Here is a 19904-nt window from a genome sequence, read left to right as displayed (position 1 = left end):
TCTTTTACATAGTTACAAGATGACTGCCCCCTGTGGCCAAAATCATTTGTTTAATTACGCTTCTGGTGCAGTCAGTTCAATGTTATATTTAGTATACAAAATTCAGCTTTTTTATCATTATTCTATTTTAGACTTTAGTTCCCCTTTAAGGCTTGTTTCATGTGTGTCCCTTATTAAAGTGGTTGTTGACATCCCCAAAATCACAGCTCTGTCCATGTGTAAATATATTCTATAATCCTCATTTACAAACCACCAATGCAACTGCACTGATGGAAAGTTTGCTAAACAAACATTTTCTTGGATAGATCCAACCTAACACGTGCAGCTTTGTAATATGGAGCCTCTTTAATACCTGTGCAATCTCAAATCGCCCCTTCTCCAAGGCAATAAATCACTGTGGCTCTTCAATATCTTTTTTTTCATTAGGCCACTATCCCTGCAGCAATAAGGACTTAATAGCTTCTGTGAATGCAGGCAGGGACCCTGAGTAGCCTGCAGAATCGTTAATAGAATTTTTTGTATTAATTAAGCTACTGTAACAGCCTGTGACCTCTACTGCATATTTAAATACTATGGCTTTATAACTGCCTTTGTCTTTTGTTTGCTCTACATTAATACGGTAGGGGTCCAGATTATGTTGTAAATCAGAAATATAATAAATACTTTTTGCAGTACTTGGAAGCATACATTTCTTGTAGGTTGCAGGTACACAGGTGCAGGAACTTCATCATTTTGTTGTCAGGTCAACTATACTGTTCTTAGTGTAAATGTACTGCATAATTATGCGTTTCATTTGTTAACGCCAGGCCCGGACTGGCAATCTGTGGGTTCAGGCTAATGCCAGAGGGGCTGCTATAAGGTGCCATAGAAAGTCATTATTTTGTTCGCTGGTGGGGGCTGATTGGGCCTCTGTGTACGTCAAATGCCAGGGCCTATTTTAATTCTCAGTCCGGACCTGGTTAATGCCACAGAATTTCATAGAAACTAGAAACCGTCATGGTAGCCAGTGCTTACTCCAAGACTTAATGGTATGGGCCCCCATACATAAGACAATATGCAAACAGAGCTTGTTGAAGGTAATTTAGTAAAGCTGAGATTTGAGTTGGTGAGTAAGGTCAGTCCCATATAAGTGGACTTCAGATAATTCTGGGTGACATTGGAAATATTTATTCATTATGGTTTCAAAGTTAATTTTTAGTGTGGGTTTGATACATATGATAGACAAGATAACCCTTGGTATGGATGCGAGTATAATATGTGCAGTATAATAGCTGCATTGGGAAACAGTGGCTTGAGGAGAAGAGGGAGCCACTTTAGTAGTAGGTATTAAAGCAAACTATATAAGAACTTTTGAAATCATGCGTCTGCAGGACATTGCGCTCAATCTGTCAATTACAAATAACTAATTGAATATCTGCCATCCAGTAATCCTATATGTTATTTCCTTCTAGCTGCCCAGCTGGACAACATTGGATTCGGCATTATTCGGAAGTGTATCCAGGCTGTGGAAACAAGAGGTGAGGACAAGGGCTGGTTTACAACAGATGGTATATTGCTCAGGTCAATCTAGTTTATACGTGTCCCCCAGCTGTTGATGTAGCAGCACCTACAGGAAACTGTGGAGATGTGAATGGTACAGCTTCAAATTGTATATAATATGTACTAAAATCTGTCACACTGGTTTTAATGCAAGTGTTCACATGGACTGACAGACCTATGCTGGGTGAATGGTATTCCTTTCTGTTACTTTTCCTCTTCTCCATTAGGTTGGCCACCTAATGCACTTTCCTTTCTCTACTCTAAATCTGTCAGCACCTGTGAACCATGCATGTAATTAACTAGCTTGTGTTAAAAAAAACCTAACTGCTATTGTGTTACATTTAAATGTGTAAGATAAATGCTACAATGTACACATATGCATAGGAAATGTAATTTGTGGTAACTATATTGTGAAGGATTTTAAAATACAGCATGATTGCAAATGCAGCTTTGAAGTTAAAAGTTTTACCTGTGATACAGCCTGGTGTGGTGGCTTGCACCTCTTAAGAGGCAGGCCAGCAGCACTTCCTGGAATTTAAAGGGAATGCTGCAGTGCATGTTGGGAGTTCTGACTCCTATAAAAGGCTGGAGTGATTAGAAAGCAGGGGAGTCATTTGTAAAGCACAAGATGGAAGTGCTGGCTTAAACAAGTGGTGCTGTATGATGCAGAAATCATTTTTTTTATGTGTAACAGTCTGCTTTGCAAGTTTTTGAACTGTTAACAAAAAGTTTCTTATTGTTTTTTATGGAGGTCTGGAAAGTTAAATAAACCTCTGATTTTTTTTTCATCAAGAAGAGTATTTTTCTTTGAGAAAATGTACCCATGCCTCACATATGGTGTCAGAAGTGGATGGTTAATGAAGAGTATTGCTCCAAATACATCAACTTAAAATTAGAGGAATTATGTACAAGACCCGTACCTGGCGTACTGTAGCAGGCAAAGAAGCTGTGAGCCAAGGTGCCAGACCTAAAGTAAAGCAGACTAAAATGGCAAGTGGATCTGAAAAAGAAGTGGAACTAGAGGGCGCTGTTCCAAGGAAAAGTAAAAACCACTATTTCTGGTGCCACAGAAAGATTGATCCTGCACTTCCAGAAAAGACTTTATCTGAGAGTATTACTGAGTTGATGAAATGGCTGACAGTGCAGCAAGCTGAAGCTGAGAGGAGACATCATGAGGAAACAATGATGTATCGGACTGAATTGCACAAACAGGATGAACGCTGGAAAGATCTGATCCAGATGCTGAGACCAGAGCAACCTGTAGTCCCTCCTCGACAAGTAGCAGTGTCTCCTTGGAAAGACCCAAAGCTAACAAAATGACTCAAGAAGATGACATTGAGGCCTACCTTACAACATTTGAGAGGGTAGCACTTGCTTGTATGTGGCCAAAGGAACATTGGGTAGTAAGGCTTGCTCCATACCTTACAGGCCAAGCCCAAATGGCCTACAGTAATATGGAGATCCATGAAGCAGCACAATATGATCGGGTGAAAGAGGCAATCTAAGACGTTATAATATTAGTGAGGAGACTTACAGGCAGAGATTCCGTCAGTTAAAATACTCTGCTGCTGATAGTCCAAGGGAAGTCTTCACTCGTCTCACAGACCTGTATATAAAATGGAATGAAGCCAGAACTGAAGACCCATCAAACAAATTACAGAGACAATTGTAATGGAACAATTTGTTAAAATTTTGCCAGAGGATGTCGGTTCATGGGTGCAGAAACACAGACCAAAAACTGCTGAGAAAGCTATTTCATTGTCTGAGGACTACCTACTTGCCAAGAAAGATGCTGGTAAGACATACCAGGAGGTTCCAGCAGCCACAAGTGCAAAGTGAAATAGCAAAGCAGGAATCTAAGGCACCAGCAAAATCTGATTTAATGGGAATGGTTTGCTTTGAATGCCAAAAAAGAGGACACATAGCCAAGTTCTGTCCCAAGAAGATAAAAGGGCTTCAACTCACTCCTCTTTTTGTGGTTACAGTGACTACACCATGCCGGCACTACTTAATGGACACCCTGTAAATGCCTTGTTGGATACTGGAAGTAACTCAGCTTGGTAAAGGCTGATTTGGTCACTCAAAAGAAAGTGTTTCCAAAGATTCCAATCACTTGTGTGCATGGTGACACAAAAACCTACCCAAGGTCACACATGATTTACAAGTTCAGGAAAAGATCTTCACAGTAGAAGCTGCTGTTATTCCTAATCTTCAGTTCCAGTTATACTTGGGAGAACCGCTCCTGGGTTTGATGACTTATTGAAAGGTGAAGAACAACTCTGTGCTGTGACAACCAGATCACAAGAGAAAAAGGAAGAAGATCCCAACGATGCCTTGGGACATATTTTTCCTTTTCCATAGATATTGTGGTATCACCCTCCCCAAAGAGACATACTCTCCCAACACAGCAAGTAATGTCCATAGGAAGAAACTTGTGATGAACCCTGCAAGGATAAAGGTGACTATATAAGTATCGGACTATGGGACACTGATATTGCTTTAGAACAAAAACAAGATGATGGTTTAAAATCTTTATATCAGCAGGGTTTAAAGAACTGTAAAGCAGATGAAAAGGGACTTGTGCCACCTATTATCTAGTCCAAGATGAAAACTGTAATAGGTATGTGTTCATCCCAAGACAGGAGAACATGTAGAACAGTTGGTGGTACCTAAAAAATTTACAGAGCAAATAGTGAGTTTGCTCATAATATTCCCATAGCTGGTCATTTAGTTACAAGAAAACCTTAGCTAGAATCCTTTATAGGTTCTACTGGCCAGGGTATATGACCATGTTATAGCTCATTGCCGTTCTTGTCCAGAATGCCAGTACACTGCTTCTGTACCCCCTAAAGCTACCTTGGTACACTACCCATAATTGATGAGCCATTTAATACTGTTGCCATGGATATAATTGGTCCATTGGAGAAAAGCTCAAAAGGTAACCGGTTTATTCTTACAATAGTGGATTACTGCACAAGGTATCCTGAGGCAATACCAATGAGAACAGTTACAGCTAAAAGGGTTGCTGAAGAGATTTTGAATGTGTTTAGTAGAGTTGGGCTACCAAAACATATCCTTACTGATCAAGGTAGCAATTTTACATCTACCTTACTGTCAGAAGTGTACAACTTTTGGGTATTAAGCCACTTAAAAACAACCCATACCACCCACAAACAGATGGCCTTGTAGAAAGGTATAATCAGACTTTAAAGAAAATGCTTAAGAATTTGTGCATAATGATCCAAACAATGGGATAAATGGTTGCCATTTCTATTATTTGCATATCGAGAAGTGCCACAAGAGTCAACTGGTTTTAGTCCCTTTGAACTCTTATATGGTAGACGTCCCAGAGGTCTTCTAGATGTTATAAAAGAAGTGTGGGAAGATAAATCTGGTCATCAGAAAAATGTTATTGAGTATGTGTTACAAATGAGAGAGAGGTTGCAGATCTTGGTAAAAGTAGCACATGAAAATGTTGAGAAGGCACAAACAAATCAGAAAAAAATGGTATAATCAGCATGCCAGGAATAAGACCATTAGAGTTGGTGATCAAGTCTTACTCCTGCTTCCTAGCTGTGAGAATAAACTATTGGCTAAGTGGCAAGGTCCATATAAGGTCTTCGTCAAACTGGTCCTGTTGACTTTGAAATTGAAACTCAGGTAAAAAATCAACCAGTAAAGTATATCATGTAAATCTACTAAGCGTTGGTTTGAACCTAAAACCAAAACTAAGAACAATATGCTACAATATTGTCTCAGAGTCTACAGAGGATATGTCTGAACAGATTTATAATCTGTTAAAGAGTCAGACTGAGTGGAGGGATGTGCAAATTAACCCTGAGTTAACTAAAGAACAACAGGGAGACTTAAAAGAATTGATTAAGTCATACGCTGATGTGTTTATGAGTAAACCTGGACTTGTGTCCCTAGTATCCCATCAGATAGATACTGGGACTCATGCTCCAATTAGACAAAAGCCATATCGAATGCACTGAACAATTTAAGAAACAGCGGAAAAGGAAGTTACAAGAGATGCTAAAATTGGGGTTATTGAACCATCCAAAAGTCCTTGGTGTTCCCCAGTAGTGATGGTTGGGAAAAAAGATGGAACAACAAGATTTTGCATTGACTTCCGTAAAATTAATGCAATCTCACTTTTGATAGTTACCAATGCCACGCATAGATGATCTCATTGATCAACTAGGTGGAGCAGTGTTCATATCTACCTTAGATCTATCCAAAGGGTATTGGCAGATCCCTCTAGATGTCAAATCTAAGGAGAAAACTGCTTTTATAGTGCCTAGTGGGTTGTATCAATTTAAAACAATGCCGTTTGGACTACATGGTGCGCCAGCCACTTTCCAAAGGGCTATGGACATACTCCTACGGGACCATGTAGGGTACAGCGCTGCTTATTTGGATGATGTTGTGATCTACAGTCATTCATGGGTAGATCATTTAGATCACTTGAGGAAAGTAATTGCCCAAATAAAGCAGGCAGGTTTTACCATTAACCCAAAAAAATGTTCAATGGGTTTTTTACGAAACAAGTATCTTGGATTTATTTTGGGTAACGGTAAAGTAAAACCAGAAGTCACAAAAGTCCACGCTATTCAGGCTGCCAATATTCCAGCTACAAAGAAAGAAGTCAGGTCATTTCTTGGGCTTGCCAGGATACTATCGGCGCTTTATACCTGAATTTTCTGCCATAGTTGCCCCACTGACTGACTTAACTAAAAAGAACAAGCGAGAGAATGTTACATGGTCAATAGAATGTGAACATGCTTTTCAGAAAATAAAAATTGTCTGTGTAAGGAACCAGTTTTACAGAACCCAAATTTTGAAAAACCATTTATTGTACAAACTGATGCGTCAGAGGTAGGACTGGGTGCAGTCCTTAGTCAAGAGATAGATGGTGAGGAACACCCTATCCTTTTCATAAGTCGAAAACTGTTCCCTCGTGAACAGAGATACTCAACTATTGAAAAAGAAGGACTTGCAATCAAATGGGCTTTAGAAGCCTTACGCTACTATTTACTAGGGAGAGAGTTCACTTTAATTACAGATCATCATCCTCTAACTTGGATAAATACTATGAAAGACAAAAATGCTAGAATCACTAGATGGTATCTTGCATTACAACCATTTAAGTTTGAGATTGGTCATCGGTCAGGGAAGAAGCACCTGAATGCTGACCATTTGTCCAGATATGGTGCTGAGGTAATGTTTGCGGAAGGACAAGCTTCCTTTTAAGGAGGGAGGAATGTGGAGATGTGAATGGTACAGCTTCAAATTGTATATAATATGTACTAAAATCTGTCACACTGGTTTTAATGCAAGTGTTCACATGGACTGACAGACCTATGCTGGGTGAATGGTATTCCTTTCTGTTACTTTTCCTCTTCTCCATTAGGTTGGCCACCTAATGCACTTTCCTTTCTCTACTCTAAATCTGTCAGCACCTGTGAACCATGCATGTAATTAACTAGCTTGTGTTAAAAAAACCTAACTGCTATTGTGTTACATTTAAATGTGTAAGATAAATGCTACAATGTACACATATGCATAGGAAATGTAATTTGTGGTAACTATATTTGTGAAGGATTTTAAAATACAGCATGATTGCAAATGCAGCTTTGAAGTTAAAAGTTTTACCTGTGATACAGCCTGGTGTGGTGGCTTGCACCTCTTAAGAGGCAGGCCAGCAGCACTTCCTGGAATTTAAAGGGAATGCTGCAGTGCATGTTGGGAGTTCTGACTCCTATAAAAGGCTGGAGTGATTAGAAAGCAGGGGAGTCATTTGTAAAGCACAAGATGGAAGTGCTGGCTTAAACAAGTGGTGCTGTATGATGCAGAAATCATTTTTTTTATGTGTAACAGTCTGCTTTGCAAGTTTTTGAACTGTTAACAAAAAGTTTCTTATTGTTTTTTATGGAGGTCTGGAAAGTTAAATAAACCTCTGATTTTTTTTTTCATCAAGAAGAGTATTTTTCTTTGAGAAAATGTACCCATGCCTCACAGAAACCAATAGGAAATATCTGTGCAAAGTTTGCCTTTATATTGTCTCTATATACAGTATAATGTATAGCTGTATAATGTGGGAATATCCAATTAAAGGGACCTTTATGAATATTTTGTACTTTCATTGAACGCTGGCTATATTTTGAGCCATTTTTATTCAGGATTCGGTGGGTGTTTTATCTTAAACCACAGCTATGGGCACCATCTTCTGAATCCTGAAATAAGCACAAAGGGGCGGGTTGCCAGCTGATAAGTTAAATTACCAGCACTTAAAAAAACATGGAATCTGTAAGTTAAAGGGGACCCGTCACCCAAAGAAATTATTCAAAATCCTATTTTATCACATTAATCAAGCAAAATGAACTTTAATTACACTATATAAATTATTTGAATCTTGTTTCCTTCAGTCTGGGATTTCAAAATAATAACAAGCAGGCAGCAGCCATTTTGTGCACAGTGTTATTAAAGGGATACTGTCATGGGAAAAAATTTTTTTTTCAAAGTGAATCAATTAATAGTGCTGCTCCAGCAGAATTCTGCACTGAAATCCATTTCTCAAAAGAGCAAACAGATTTTTTTATATTCAATTATGAAATCTGACATGGGGCTAGACATTTTGTCAATTTCCCAGCTGCCCCTAGTCATGTGACTTGTGCCTGCACTTCAGGAGAGAAATGCTTTCTGGCAGGCTGCTGTTTTTCCTTCTCAATGTAACTGAATGTGTCTCAGTGGGACATGGGTTTTTACTATTGAGTGTTGTTTTTAGATCTACCAGGCAGCTGTTATCTTGTGTTAGGGAGCAACTGTTATCTGGTTACTTTCCCATTGTTCTTTTGTTTGGCTGCTGCTGATGAAAGGGAGGAGGGTGATATCACTCCAACTTGCAGTACAGCAGTAAAGAGTGCTTGAAGTTTATCAGAGCACAAGTCACATGAGTTGGGGCAGCTGGGAAATTGACAAAATGTCTAGCCCCATGTCAGATTTCAAAATTGAATATAAAAAAATCTGTTTGCTCTTTTGAGAAATGGATTTCAGTGCAGAATTCTGCTGGAACAACACTATTAACTGATTCATTTTGAAAAAAAAATTTTTCCCATGACAGTATCCCTTTAAGGCAAGCCTTGTGTCATCTCAGAATCTTGTTTGTGCACCAGAATGGGGGACCTGATGTCCATCCCCATGCCCTGGCTACAAAATTAAATGGTTAAGAGAATGGGGGAATGTGGGGAGAGCAGTGACATCTAGGAAGTGCTGAATGAAAAGTGAAAGTAATTGTCTGCCCCGCCTCTATGCCATTGGCATAGAGGAGAGGCAGACAATATTTGATTGACAGCTGAGATTTTTTAAATGAGCTTACAACAGCTATGAATACTTTAATAAAAAATAGAAATTGGATTTCATGTTTAATTTGAAAAGGACTTTTATTATACAGATTTTTGTTTCTGGGTGACAGGTCCACTTTAAGTACTCGTGAGTTACTACTTAGCTTACAAACCAAATCTATTTCGTAATGATCGGTATGTAATGTATAGCTATAGAAAATCAGTACAGTATGCTGCATACATCTACATAAACTGCTAACAAGTCATGCAAAATGGGGATTATATGTGAATCTGGTTTTAAAGGGGAAGATTTAAAAAGCCTATAAATGCATAACTGCTAACATGAAATACAGTCATATGAAAAAGTTTTGGAACCCCTCTCAGCCTGTGTCATAATTTACTCCACTTCCAACAAAAAAGATAACAGGGGTATGTCTTTCATTTCCCAGTAACATCTGAGTACTGGGGTGTTTTCTGAATAAAGACTTTTAGTGAATCCGTATTCAGTTGTATGAAATTAAATCAAATGTGAAAAACTGGCTGTGCAGTTTGTAAATTTGAATGCATGTAACTGCTCAATACTGATTACTGGCAACACTAAATTAGTTTGAGAAGCTCGTTAAGCCTTGAACTTCATAGGCAGGTGTGTCCAATCATGAAAAAAAGGGTATTTAAGGTGGCCAATTGCAAGTTGCGCTTCTGTTTGACTCTCCTCTGAAGAGTGACAGCATGGGATCTTCAAAGCAACTCTCAAAAGATCTGAAAACAATCTGTTCATGCAGATGTTCTTGCAGGTCTTTGAAGGTGATATTTGGGTTGTCTGTAGCCATTCTCACAATCCTCCACATATGCCGTTCCTGTATTTTTCTTGGCCTGCCAGACCTGGGTTTTACAGCAACTGTGCCTGTGGCCTTCCGTCTCCTGATTATATTTCTTATAGTTGAAACTGACAGTTTAAACCTCTGAGATATCTTTTTGTAGCCTTCCTCTGAACCATGATACTGAACAATCTTTGACAGTTGCTTTGATGATCCCAGGCTGCCAAACAGAAGCACAGCTTGCAGTTGGTAACCTTCAATACTGTACCTTCTCATGATTGGACACACCTGCCTATGAAGTTAAAGTCTTAACAAGCTAATCCAATGTGGTGTTGCCAATCAGTATTAAGCAGTTACATGCATTCAAATTAGCAAAATTACAAGGATACCCACATTTTTTCACAGACAGTTTTTCACATTTGATTTAATTTCAAACAACTGAATACTGCTTCACTAAAAATCTTTGTTCAGAAAACACCCCAGTACTCAGACGTTCCTGGGAAATGAAAGACATACCACTGTTATCTTTTTTGTTGAAAGTGGAGTCAATTATTATGCAGGCTAAGAGGGGTTCCCAAACTTTTTCATATGACCGTAATTTCAAACCCCTAGTGGAGCAAAATAAACGTTACACTTGATTTTCATGCACAAGCTACATAATTTTAGGCCGTGATTAAAAATCGAATATAATAGCAGATTGTCAGAGAAAAGTGCAGCTGACAGGTGCAATTACCATGTAAGAATCCAATTAAGTCTGTTAAAAACAACTTGACCTTTTCAGAGCTGTGTATGAATAGGAAGACAGGCAGCTGACATTGTTTTTATCATATTGCTTAAGCATCATTCATCTTTGTGAAGGCTTCTCATTGAATAGGGTGTTCAGTAATGGAAGATTTGGTCCAAGGCAGCTATCAAACAGGCCATACACGCGTCTCGTTTTGTGTTAAAATATAAAGTACGATACCCTGGATTATCATGGCTGGTATAAAGGTTTTGTTTCATTATGCAAAAACTGTTTTGTGGTAGACTTCCCCATTATCCCAAACTTGGCACAGCGCTGGAATAAAGTAGGTAGTATCGTGTGTACCAGGAAATATGGAGGCAGAGAATGGGGTATAACATTTTTCTGAAGAAGTTGTCCTTTCAAATTTTGATATCACTGTACCTACTGTAATGCACTCCATTTTTCTCTTTAAAAAAAATGAAAACTTGAAACAAGGTTTGTTTGCAGTTTGCACAGTGAGACATTATTGTGTCACTCTGGGAGATGTGGCTATTAAAGAAACCTAATGAAGTGTTGTAAGAAATATACTTTGGCTGTTCACATCTCTCTAATTAAGTAAAACCTTTTGCTTTAAACAGGGATCAATGAGCAAGGGCTTTACCGCATTGCTGGGGTTAACTCCAGAGTTCAGAAGCTGCTGAATGTTTTAATGGGTAAGTACTGTCGCTAAAATACATGCAGGGCCAGCTGTTCTGGGGCGTAATCTTTAGAAGAATCATGTCATCTTGTTCCATTTATTTGTTGTTTTTATATCTGTAAACCTTCCATTTTATTAGACTGAATCATTGATTTGCACTTCGTTCCTTCGTTTTTTTGGTATAAACCATAAAGGTACCGAAATGTTCTCCAGAGACCAGGGCAGAAATATTATAGTGGGAGAGATGAACTGCATATTTCTCTCTGAAGGCACAAACTACAAATGTACCTTTAGGGCCGAGACAGACGAAGATTCGGGGACCAATTTCCTCTTCTTCCTCTCCCCGAACTGCCTCCCCGCCATTTAGAATGTAAATCGCCGGCGGGATGGCACTCTTAGCGCTTCATTTTTCGAAGTCGCCTCACGAGGAAACTTCGGGTGACCTTGGAAAACGAAGCGCTTCAAGTGCATTCCCGCCGGTGATTCAGATTCTAGCCGGCGGGGAGGCAGTTCTGGGACATTAGTCGCCCAAAGAACAGGCGATTTGTCGGGCGACTAATCTCCCATAATCTTCTCGTCTGTCTCCGCCTTTTAAGAAAATAGCTTGTTACTACCTGGTAGATCAAGTTCTGGTGCAAAGAAGGTGAAAGATCATGTCCCTGTGGTCCTACTAATGGTTATAATTGTAATACAGTGGTGTGAAAAACTATTTGCCCCCTTCCTGATTTCTTATTCTTTTGCATGTTTGTCACACTTAAATGTTTCTGCTCATCAAAAACCGTTAACTATTAGTCAAAGATAACATAATTGAACACAAAATGCAGTTTTTAAATGAAGGTTTACGTTATTAAGGGAGAAAAAAAACTCCAAATCTACATGGGCCTGTGTGAAAAAGTGATTGCCCCCCTTGCTAAAAAATAACTTAACTGAGGTTTATCACACCTGAGTTCAATTTCAAAGGTTATAAAGCCATTTCTAAAGCTTTGGGACTCCAGCGAACCAAAGTGAGAGCCATTATCCACAAATGGCAAAAACATGGAACAGTGGTGAACCTTCCCAGGAGTGGCCGGCCGACCAAAATGACCCCAAGAGCGCAGAGACAACTCATCCGAGAGGCCACAAAAGACCCCAGGACAACATCTAAAGAACTGCAGGCCTCACTTGCCTCAATTAAGGTCAGTGTTCACGACTCCACCATAAGAACGAGACTGGGCAAAAACGGCCTGCATGGCAGATTTCCAAGGCGCAAACCACTTTTTAAGCAAAAAGAACATTAAGGCTCGTCTCAATTTTGCTAAAAAACATCTCAATGATTGCCAAGACTTTTGGGAAAATACCTTGTGGACCGACGAGACAAAAGTTGAACTTTTTGGAAGGTGCGCGTCCCGTTACATCTGGCGTAAAAGTAACACAGCATTTCAGAAAAAGAACATCATACCAACAGTAAAATATGGTGGTGGTAGTGTGATGGTCTGGGGTTGTTTTGCTGCTTCAGGACCTGGAAGACTTGCTGTGATAGATGGAACCATGAATTCTACTGTCTACCAAAAAATCCTGAAGGAGAATGTCCGGCCATCTGTTCGTCAACTCAAGCTGAAGCGATCTTGGGTGCTGCAGCAGGACAATGACCCAAAACACTCCAGCAAATCCACCTCTGAATGGCTGAAGAAAAACAAAATGAAGACTTTGGAGTGGCCTAGTCAAAAGTCCTGACCTGAATCCTATTGAGATGTTGTGGCATGACCTTAAAAAGGCGGTTCATGCTAGAAAACCCTCAAATAAAGCTGAATTACAACAATTCTGCAAAGATGAGTGGGCCAAAATTCCTCCAGAGCGCTGTAAAAGACTCGTTGCAAGTTATCGCAAACGCTTGATTGCAGTTATTGCTGCTAAGGGTGGCCCAACCAGTTATTAGGTTCAGGGGCAATTACTTTTTCACACAGGTTTGGATTTCTTTTCTCCCTAAATAATAAAAACCCTCATTTAAAAACTGCATTTTGTGTTTACTTGTGTTATCTTTGACTAATAGTTAAATGTGTTTGATGATCAGAAACATTTTGTGTGACAAACATGCAAAAGAATAAGAAATCAGGAAGGGGGCAAATAGTTTTTCACACCACTGTATATTATACAGGCCATCTCTTTGACACTTGTATTCCACACTCATATGCCATGAATACTTGAAATTTCTGCCTAAATTGTGGAGCTTATTTAAGCATGAACTGAAATGTCATGGTACATTAAGGGGCCTATTTAGCATACTGTGAAAGAAAAATGATGATATACACTTCACATCACTAGACACGGCTGTGTAAATAAAAAAATAAAAAAGATGAACCTAACAAGCTGTGAGCATTTTCAGCGATCTCTTATGTGTAACAAACTGGTGTACAAGTAAGCAGCTGCTTGAAAAAGCTATGGGAAAATGACGCATTCATCCATCATGGTTTTTATACGTTTACTTTTCCGAGCAACTTCTGCTGCAACTTACTTGTCACTTGGATTTTTCCCATTGATCCAAGGTCTGAAGTGGTGTAAAATAAAGGTTGTCAAATCTGGAGATCAGGCAGCATAAAATAAAACAGACACCTTGATAAACTCATCATTTATTTCACACCGTTTTTAATACTTTTTTGTGGTGTTAGTAGTTTTAAACAGTATGATAAAATAGGCCTCTTCTTATTGGCCAGCCTGGTGTTCAATGGCGATTTTGTCAATTCAAAATTATTTTGAAGTAATGCCGGAGACCTTAAACACTGGATGTCCAATGGTAAGACACAGCAATGTGTTCCAGATATCTGTAATAACTTAAAGGGCCATGGGTGATGGTGCAAAATTTTGACTAGGGCCCCATGTGGTCTCCAAGAAACATCAACTCCCTCTATTGCTGGGAGTTCCTTTATGTCACGCTATCAACATGTATCCCTCATGGAAAAAGAAGTCACACATTGGTTAAGAAGTCACACATTTCAGGTGTGTTGGGCCCTTCACTGCTACAGCTTTTATCATTTTTGGTGAGCGTACTAACTCTCTGTGCCCTGGATTATGACCACCTCCCCCACCATAGACCCTTTCTGTCAACGACTCTGGATAGATGTTTAATTGGTTTATGCTTTATTGTCTACACACATTTACTTGTTACCTGCTGATAAAGTAGGTTAGCTCTCATCAGTTTTTAATGAGAATTCTTCTTAGCATGGAGACACATGATTTCATACAAATATCTTTTGTATTTTTAACGATACAAAAAGAAGAAAAAAAAATATATATTTATATGTGTGTGTGTGAGACCAAAGATTTATCCCTATATTGCATATGCAATTGGATGTTTTTTCAAGGAGCAGTTGACCTCCCAATATTCTGGTGGGCAATTACTGAGCCAATATAAACTCAAAGGGGCAAATTCACTAAGATCTGAAGTTGCGCCAGCGTCAGCTTCGCCGCACTTCGCCAGGCGTAGTTTCGCCAGCGCTACGCAAATGCACTAAAATGCGAAGTTGCGCTCAGGGAGGCGAACGGTAACGAAGTTGCGCTAGCGATTCCGAATTTGCATACAGAGCGAAGTTAAAATATAATGGACGTATATGCTGCAGCAAATACATTACACTACACAAGCCCAGGAAACATTTAAAAAATAAAATAAAGGTGTTCTATTGACCTACACATGTGCCCACTGTATCGTTGAGTTGCCATATGTTAGGAAATGTAGGGGGGAAGGAGGGTACCCTCAAAATAATTTACGCTATTTTTCATACTATTAACCTTAAAAAGTAAAAGAAGCCAGCGTCTCTTGGGACTTAGAAAAAATTTCAACTATTTTTGGACAAACTTCTATCTATTGTATTGAACTTCACCTGGTCTGACCTGGCAAAGTAAAGTTCGGCGCAAGAGGGAACGTTACGTAAAATCCGCAAGTTAGTGAATTAGCGTAGTTACGTCCCTTCGCCATAGCGCAACTTTGCCTGTCATAAGGGTGCGAAGTAGCGCTAGAGTACATCGACTTTGCTAGCGAATTTACGCCAGCACCCGTTAGTAAATCGGGGAAGTAACGAAATGACGTCACGCTGGCGAATTTGCGATAGCATTAGCCGCTTCGCGCGTTAGTAAATTTGCCCCCAAAGGTCTTGACCCCTTTGTCATAAGCAATCAACTGACCAGTGCCTTGAGAATCAGATTTATATCTGATAAAAGTTATTGTGAAATGTCAAGATAATGTAGCTTTAAGGAGACGTTGAATGGCAGCACATAAGGCAGATAATCCCAATCTTGCACTTCTAGAGCTGTAGGTAGAGAAGCCCAACCTAAAGGCCATTTGAGGTGAAATCTAGGAGGGTTTGCTAATATGACGTCTATAGTAGGGTTGCTGTTCTGATCATTTTTGAAGCATCTGAAAATCTAAAAACTTCTGACATACAGTAGCACAAGTATAATTTTGGTTTCCTGTGTTGGCATGGCCTGAAAACAGTTAGAAAGGTCATATTTAAATACTGCCTAGTGAGTGTTGAGAAGTTTTGTGTTTAGTAGGTTTACTCCCCATAACAGAGGGAGTGTAGTTCTGCGCTGCACAAATTACAATAAGGACATGTTGAAAGTTCCCATTGAGAATTCCAGTGTAATCTTACAGATTTCTGTACTTAATTACAAATGTATACTAAAAAAACTGCAAAGTTATGAGATATTTCCAAGAGATTAAATGCTCTGCAGTCGGATTGTCTATTGGAAGCCCACGTGGCAACAGTAGTTTCGTGTAGAGATTAAAGACATTTCATGAACTTTAAAGTGAAATGTAAAATTTTCTTGTACATTTTTATAAGACCGTAAGCAATTTTCCAATCCGGCAATTATAAACAAAGAAGACTTTTTGCACATTCCATAATGTTTATGGGCAGGAAAATGCTATAAATCTCCACAATCTGTTCATTTAATTTCCTCATATTTGTGTTTTCTCATTCCTACTTGCAAATAAAATATTATGTTCTAACTAACCCATCAAACTATAATCAAGATATGTATTTGTGTATGTATTTAATATTCCGAGAAACCTTTATTCATACACACTTATAAAGCCTGGCACGTTGTTACAAGCAGATTACCCTACACTCTACATATGACAAAGGCAGGGAATATACAATGTCTATGACCTACTAAACAATAAATAATACATCCCAATATTGCAAAAGGCCTAAGATATTTTCACTTATTTGCCAAGCACTATCTTTCATGAGATACTACATCTTCGAGTATCAAAAAATTACTGAGGGTTAAGCAAATTCACCCTGGTCTGCATTCATGAATAATAATACTCAATACACCTGGTATTGAGAGCAAAGTAAGGTTATTTCTGTGGTATGACCCCAACTGAGAGGCAGTACACAAGATAACACGCTAAGTAAAAGACTGTTAGGGCAGAGGCACACGCTCAGATTCGGGGAGTCTTAGGGTAAGGCCAGACGAGGAGATTCGGGGAGATTTTTACGCCTGGCGACTTATCGCCACGTCTTTTGCGCGACTATCTCGCCGAACTGCCTCAGCGTCTCTTTTCCCCTAGCTCGTCCTGCGCTTACCGCCTCGTAGTCCATGCTATGGCCATATATTGGCGCTGCTTCATTGCAAAAGTGGCGACTAAATTCCTCTCCTTTGATACTGGCCTTGCCTCCGGGCGCGCTATTAGAAATTAAAAGCTGGCAGGATGGTAATCGGTGCACTTCGTTTTCCGAAGTTGCCTGAAGTAGCCTCATGAGGAAACGAAGTGCTCCGAGTGCCATCCCGCCGGTGATTTAGATTCTAGCCGGCGGGAGGCAGTTCAGGGAGATTAGTCGCCCCAAAGAAGAGGCGATTTATCGCCGGACGACTAAGACTCCCCGAATCTGAGCGTGTGTCTCTGCCCTAACTGTCTTTTACCTAGTATGTTATCAAGTGTACTGCCTCTCAGATTGGGTCATACCACAGAGATAGCCTTAGTTTGATTATCAATATCAATATAGTTCAATATCAGGTGTATTGAATAATGTTATTCATGAGATTAGTCACCCCGAAGAAGAGGCGATTTATTGCCAGTTGACTAAAGGTGGCCATAGACACACAGATCCTATTGTACGAATCGAGGATTCATACGATTTTTGGATCAGGTGTGCCGACATCTTTCGTCCGGCGGACATGTGTCATTTGGTCGATCGGTCAGGGTTGATTTTGACCCGACCGATCCCGTCGGAGCCCATTGCGCATCGTAATCGGATTGTTCGCCTGTACAGCCGAACAATCAGATTACCCCCGATATAGCCATGCTCGTTAATGGCATATCGAGGAAAGATCTGCTCGTTTGGCGATGTTGCCAAATGAGCGGATCTTTGCGTCTATGGCCACCTTTAGTCTCCCCGAATCTGAGTGTGTGTCTCTGCCCTAAGTATCAAAAAGATAATAAGAGCAGGAGTTTGCTACTAGCAGTTCCTTGCAATTACTTAATGTGCATATTCAATACAATAATATGTGTTACCTTCGTATATTCCAATAATGTACGTGTTACCTTAGTAATTCTCCTAAACGTTCTAAACCTTTGTGTCGGCAATGTTTTTCATCTATTAGACATTCACAGTTACATTAAAGTAGACGGTATATATTGGTCTTGCAGATACTGACAATGTGTGGTTAATATTTTGTGTAAACTATTACACAAGTTCCCTTAAGGTTGCCATGCAGTGAGTTTTGTTGGTAGGAGAGTTTTCCTACACTTCTCCAAAAATGATCTAGCATTTCCATGCCAGGAATTACTTGATTTTAAAATGACTGGACTTAAAAATGAAAGCCCTGAACTCCTTATAGTGTGTTGACCATCACAGCCCTGAAGGTTTAAGTGTTTGACCCAAGGAAGCAGTCCAAACAGAAGGAAAGTCCAATTGCTTATCATTTTATAGTCGCTTGTACACCCAGTTACGAGAGTCTAAAATACACTAAAACTTCAATACTAAGTCCCCGGATTTTGAGTTTTCTTGCTTTAAACTGTGTTTTTGTGGTCCCACCTATTTATAAGCATTTGGATGCTTTTCCATGATTTTACATACTTTTCCACTGGATTTTACATAAAGATTTTGCCCAGATGTTTCCAAAAATGGCAAAGTTCCCTGTAAATGTTATTATTGGTGAAATGAAGAGGTTTAAAATACTAACCAGATGAATACTCAGCCATGGTTCTGCCTCTAGTCACTTCCAATTAGTCTGCACTTCATGCAGTCATGCACTAATCACGCAGTTAAGTGAGCATTTGATTGGATGCAATTTGTGACTTAAATGTTCATAGTCAGGATGTTGTCACTTCTGCCATGTGGTATTAGGAAGGCATTCGAATGTGATTCTGTCTGCTGTGCCTGTTATAGAAGCCAACTAACATTCAAGGTCCAAAAGAAGTGGAACTATGCTATGAATAAGTGTCCCATTACTGCCAAACAATCCTTTGCTTTCTGTAAGGTGCCCGGGAGACCGCCGCACATTCTTACCTTCAAACGTGTCGGTCCGCAAGAATAGGAAGTCGCACATGCGCAATGGTGGCATCAACGCGTATGCGCAATAATAGTGTATTGTGACGCAGGCAGACGTGCTGACGTCATGTATGGAGCCAAATTCAAAAATAAAAGGCACATTTTGCTTATACTGAGTGCCCAAGCTGGCTCTTTTATCTATGGCCTTTTATCTATTGGATCTTCTGGATTTTGACCTTTTTGCCTGTGTTCTGACCTCAAACCTTGCCGCCTGCCCTTTGACCCTCTGCCTGTCCACGACTTGTCTCTGCTTGATTCTTTTTGTACCTTGGCTCCGAATACCTTGGCGTGTTAAGGATCCTCGCCTATTCCGCAGCAGAAAGTCCGGGGCCCCAAAAGGGCGTCGGTGAAAACCGGAATAAGGTGAGGCTTTTCCGACTGCACCAAAAGGGTATTCAGTCAGTCCTTGGGCTCCTATACCTACAGAATGTAACTTTCATTACTCTTAGAGCAGTTGAAGGATAAGAGCTGATTGGTTGCCAAAACTAGACTTTGATGCTAGCTAAAATGTAACCTGTTTTGTGAACTCCTTTTGATGCCATAAATTCTGTTTTAGCATCTTAAAGAATATCACGACACATATTTACAAATGTTCTGTTCAACAGTGTTATGTCCAGATAGAACATGCTAAATAGAAGCACTTGGCTTACACATCCACTTCCATTTTCCCACTGGAATTAAAGTGGACCTGTCACCCAGACACAAATCTGTATAATAAAAGTCCTTTTCAAATTAAACATGAAATCCAATTTCTATTTTTTATTTAAGCATTCATTGCAGTTTTAAGCTCATTTAAAAATCTTAGCTGTCAATCAAATATTGTCTGCCCCTCCTCTATGCCCTGGGCATAGAGGCGGGCAGACAATTACTTTCACTTTCCATTCAGCACTTCCTAGATGTCACTTCTCTCCCCACATTCCCCCATTCTCTTCACCATTTAATTGTGTAGCCAGGGCATGGGGATGGACATCAGGTCCCCTATTCTGGTGCACAAACAAGATTCTGAGATGAAGCAAAGCTTGTCTTAATAACAGTGTCTACAAAATGGCTGCTGCTTACTTGCTATAATTATGAATTCCCAGACTAAAGGAAATAAGATTCAAATAATTTATATAGGATAATTAAAGTTCATTTTGCTTGACTAATGTGATAAAATAGGATTTTGAATAATTTTTTTTGGATGACTGGTCCCCTTTAACAAAGAACTGCATTGTGGAGCCTGCCACATATATACTGGAATATCTCTACTTA

General features: G+C 39.6%; 1 protein-coding gene across 3 annotated transcripts in view; it reads left to right on the top strand.

Annotated features, from left to right (window-relative positions):
• Positions 1-19904, top strand: part of arhgap26.S (Rho GTPase activating protein 26 S homeolog) — a 318698-nt gene that overhangs the window by 140358 nt on the left and 158436 nt on the right. For all 3 annotated transcript variants that reach the window (XM_018256176.2, XM_018256175.2, XM_041588729.1), the window contains exons 13-14: positions 1452-1517; positions 11063-11137. In XM_018256176.2, the coding sequence (XP_018111665.1) occupies positions 1452-1517; positions 11063-11137 (141 nt within the window). The remainder of the gene's footprint in view (positions 1-1451; positions 1518-11062; positions 11138-19904) is intronic.

Source organism: Xenopus laevis, chromosome 3S, assembly GCF_017654675.1.
Source record: "Xenopus laevis strain J_2021 chromosome 3S, Xenopus_laevis_v10.1, whole genome shotgun sequence".
Lineage (NCBI taxonomy): Eukaryota > Metazoa > Chordata > Amphibia > Anura > Pipidae > Xenopus > Xenopus laevis.
Note: the sequence above shows the minus strand (reverse complement) of the source record. Positions and strands in the feature narration are given on the sequence as shown.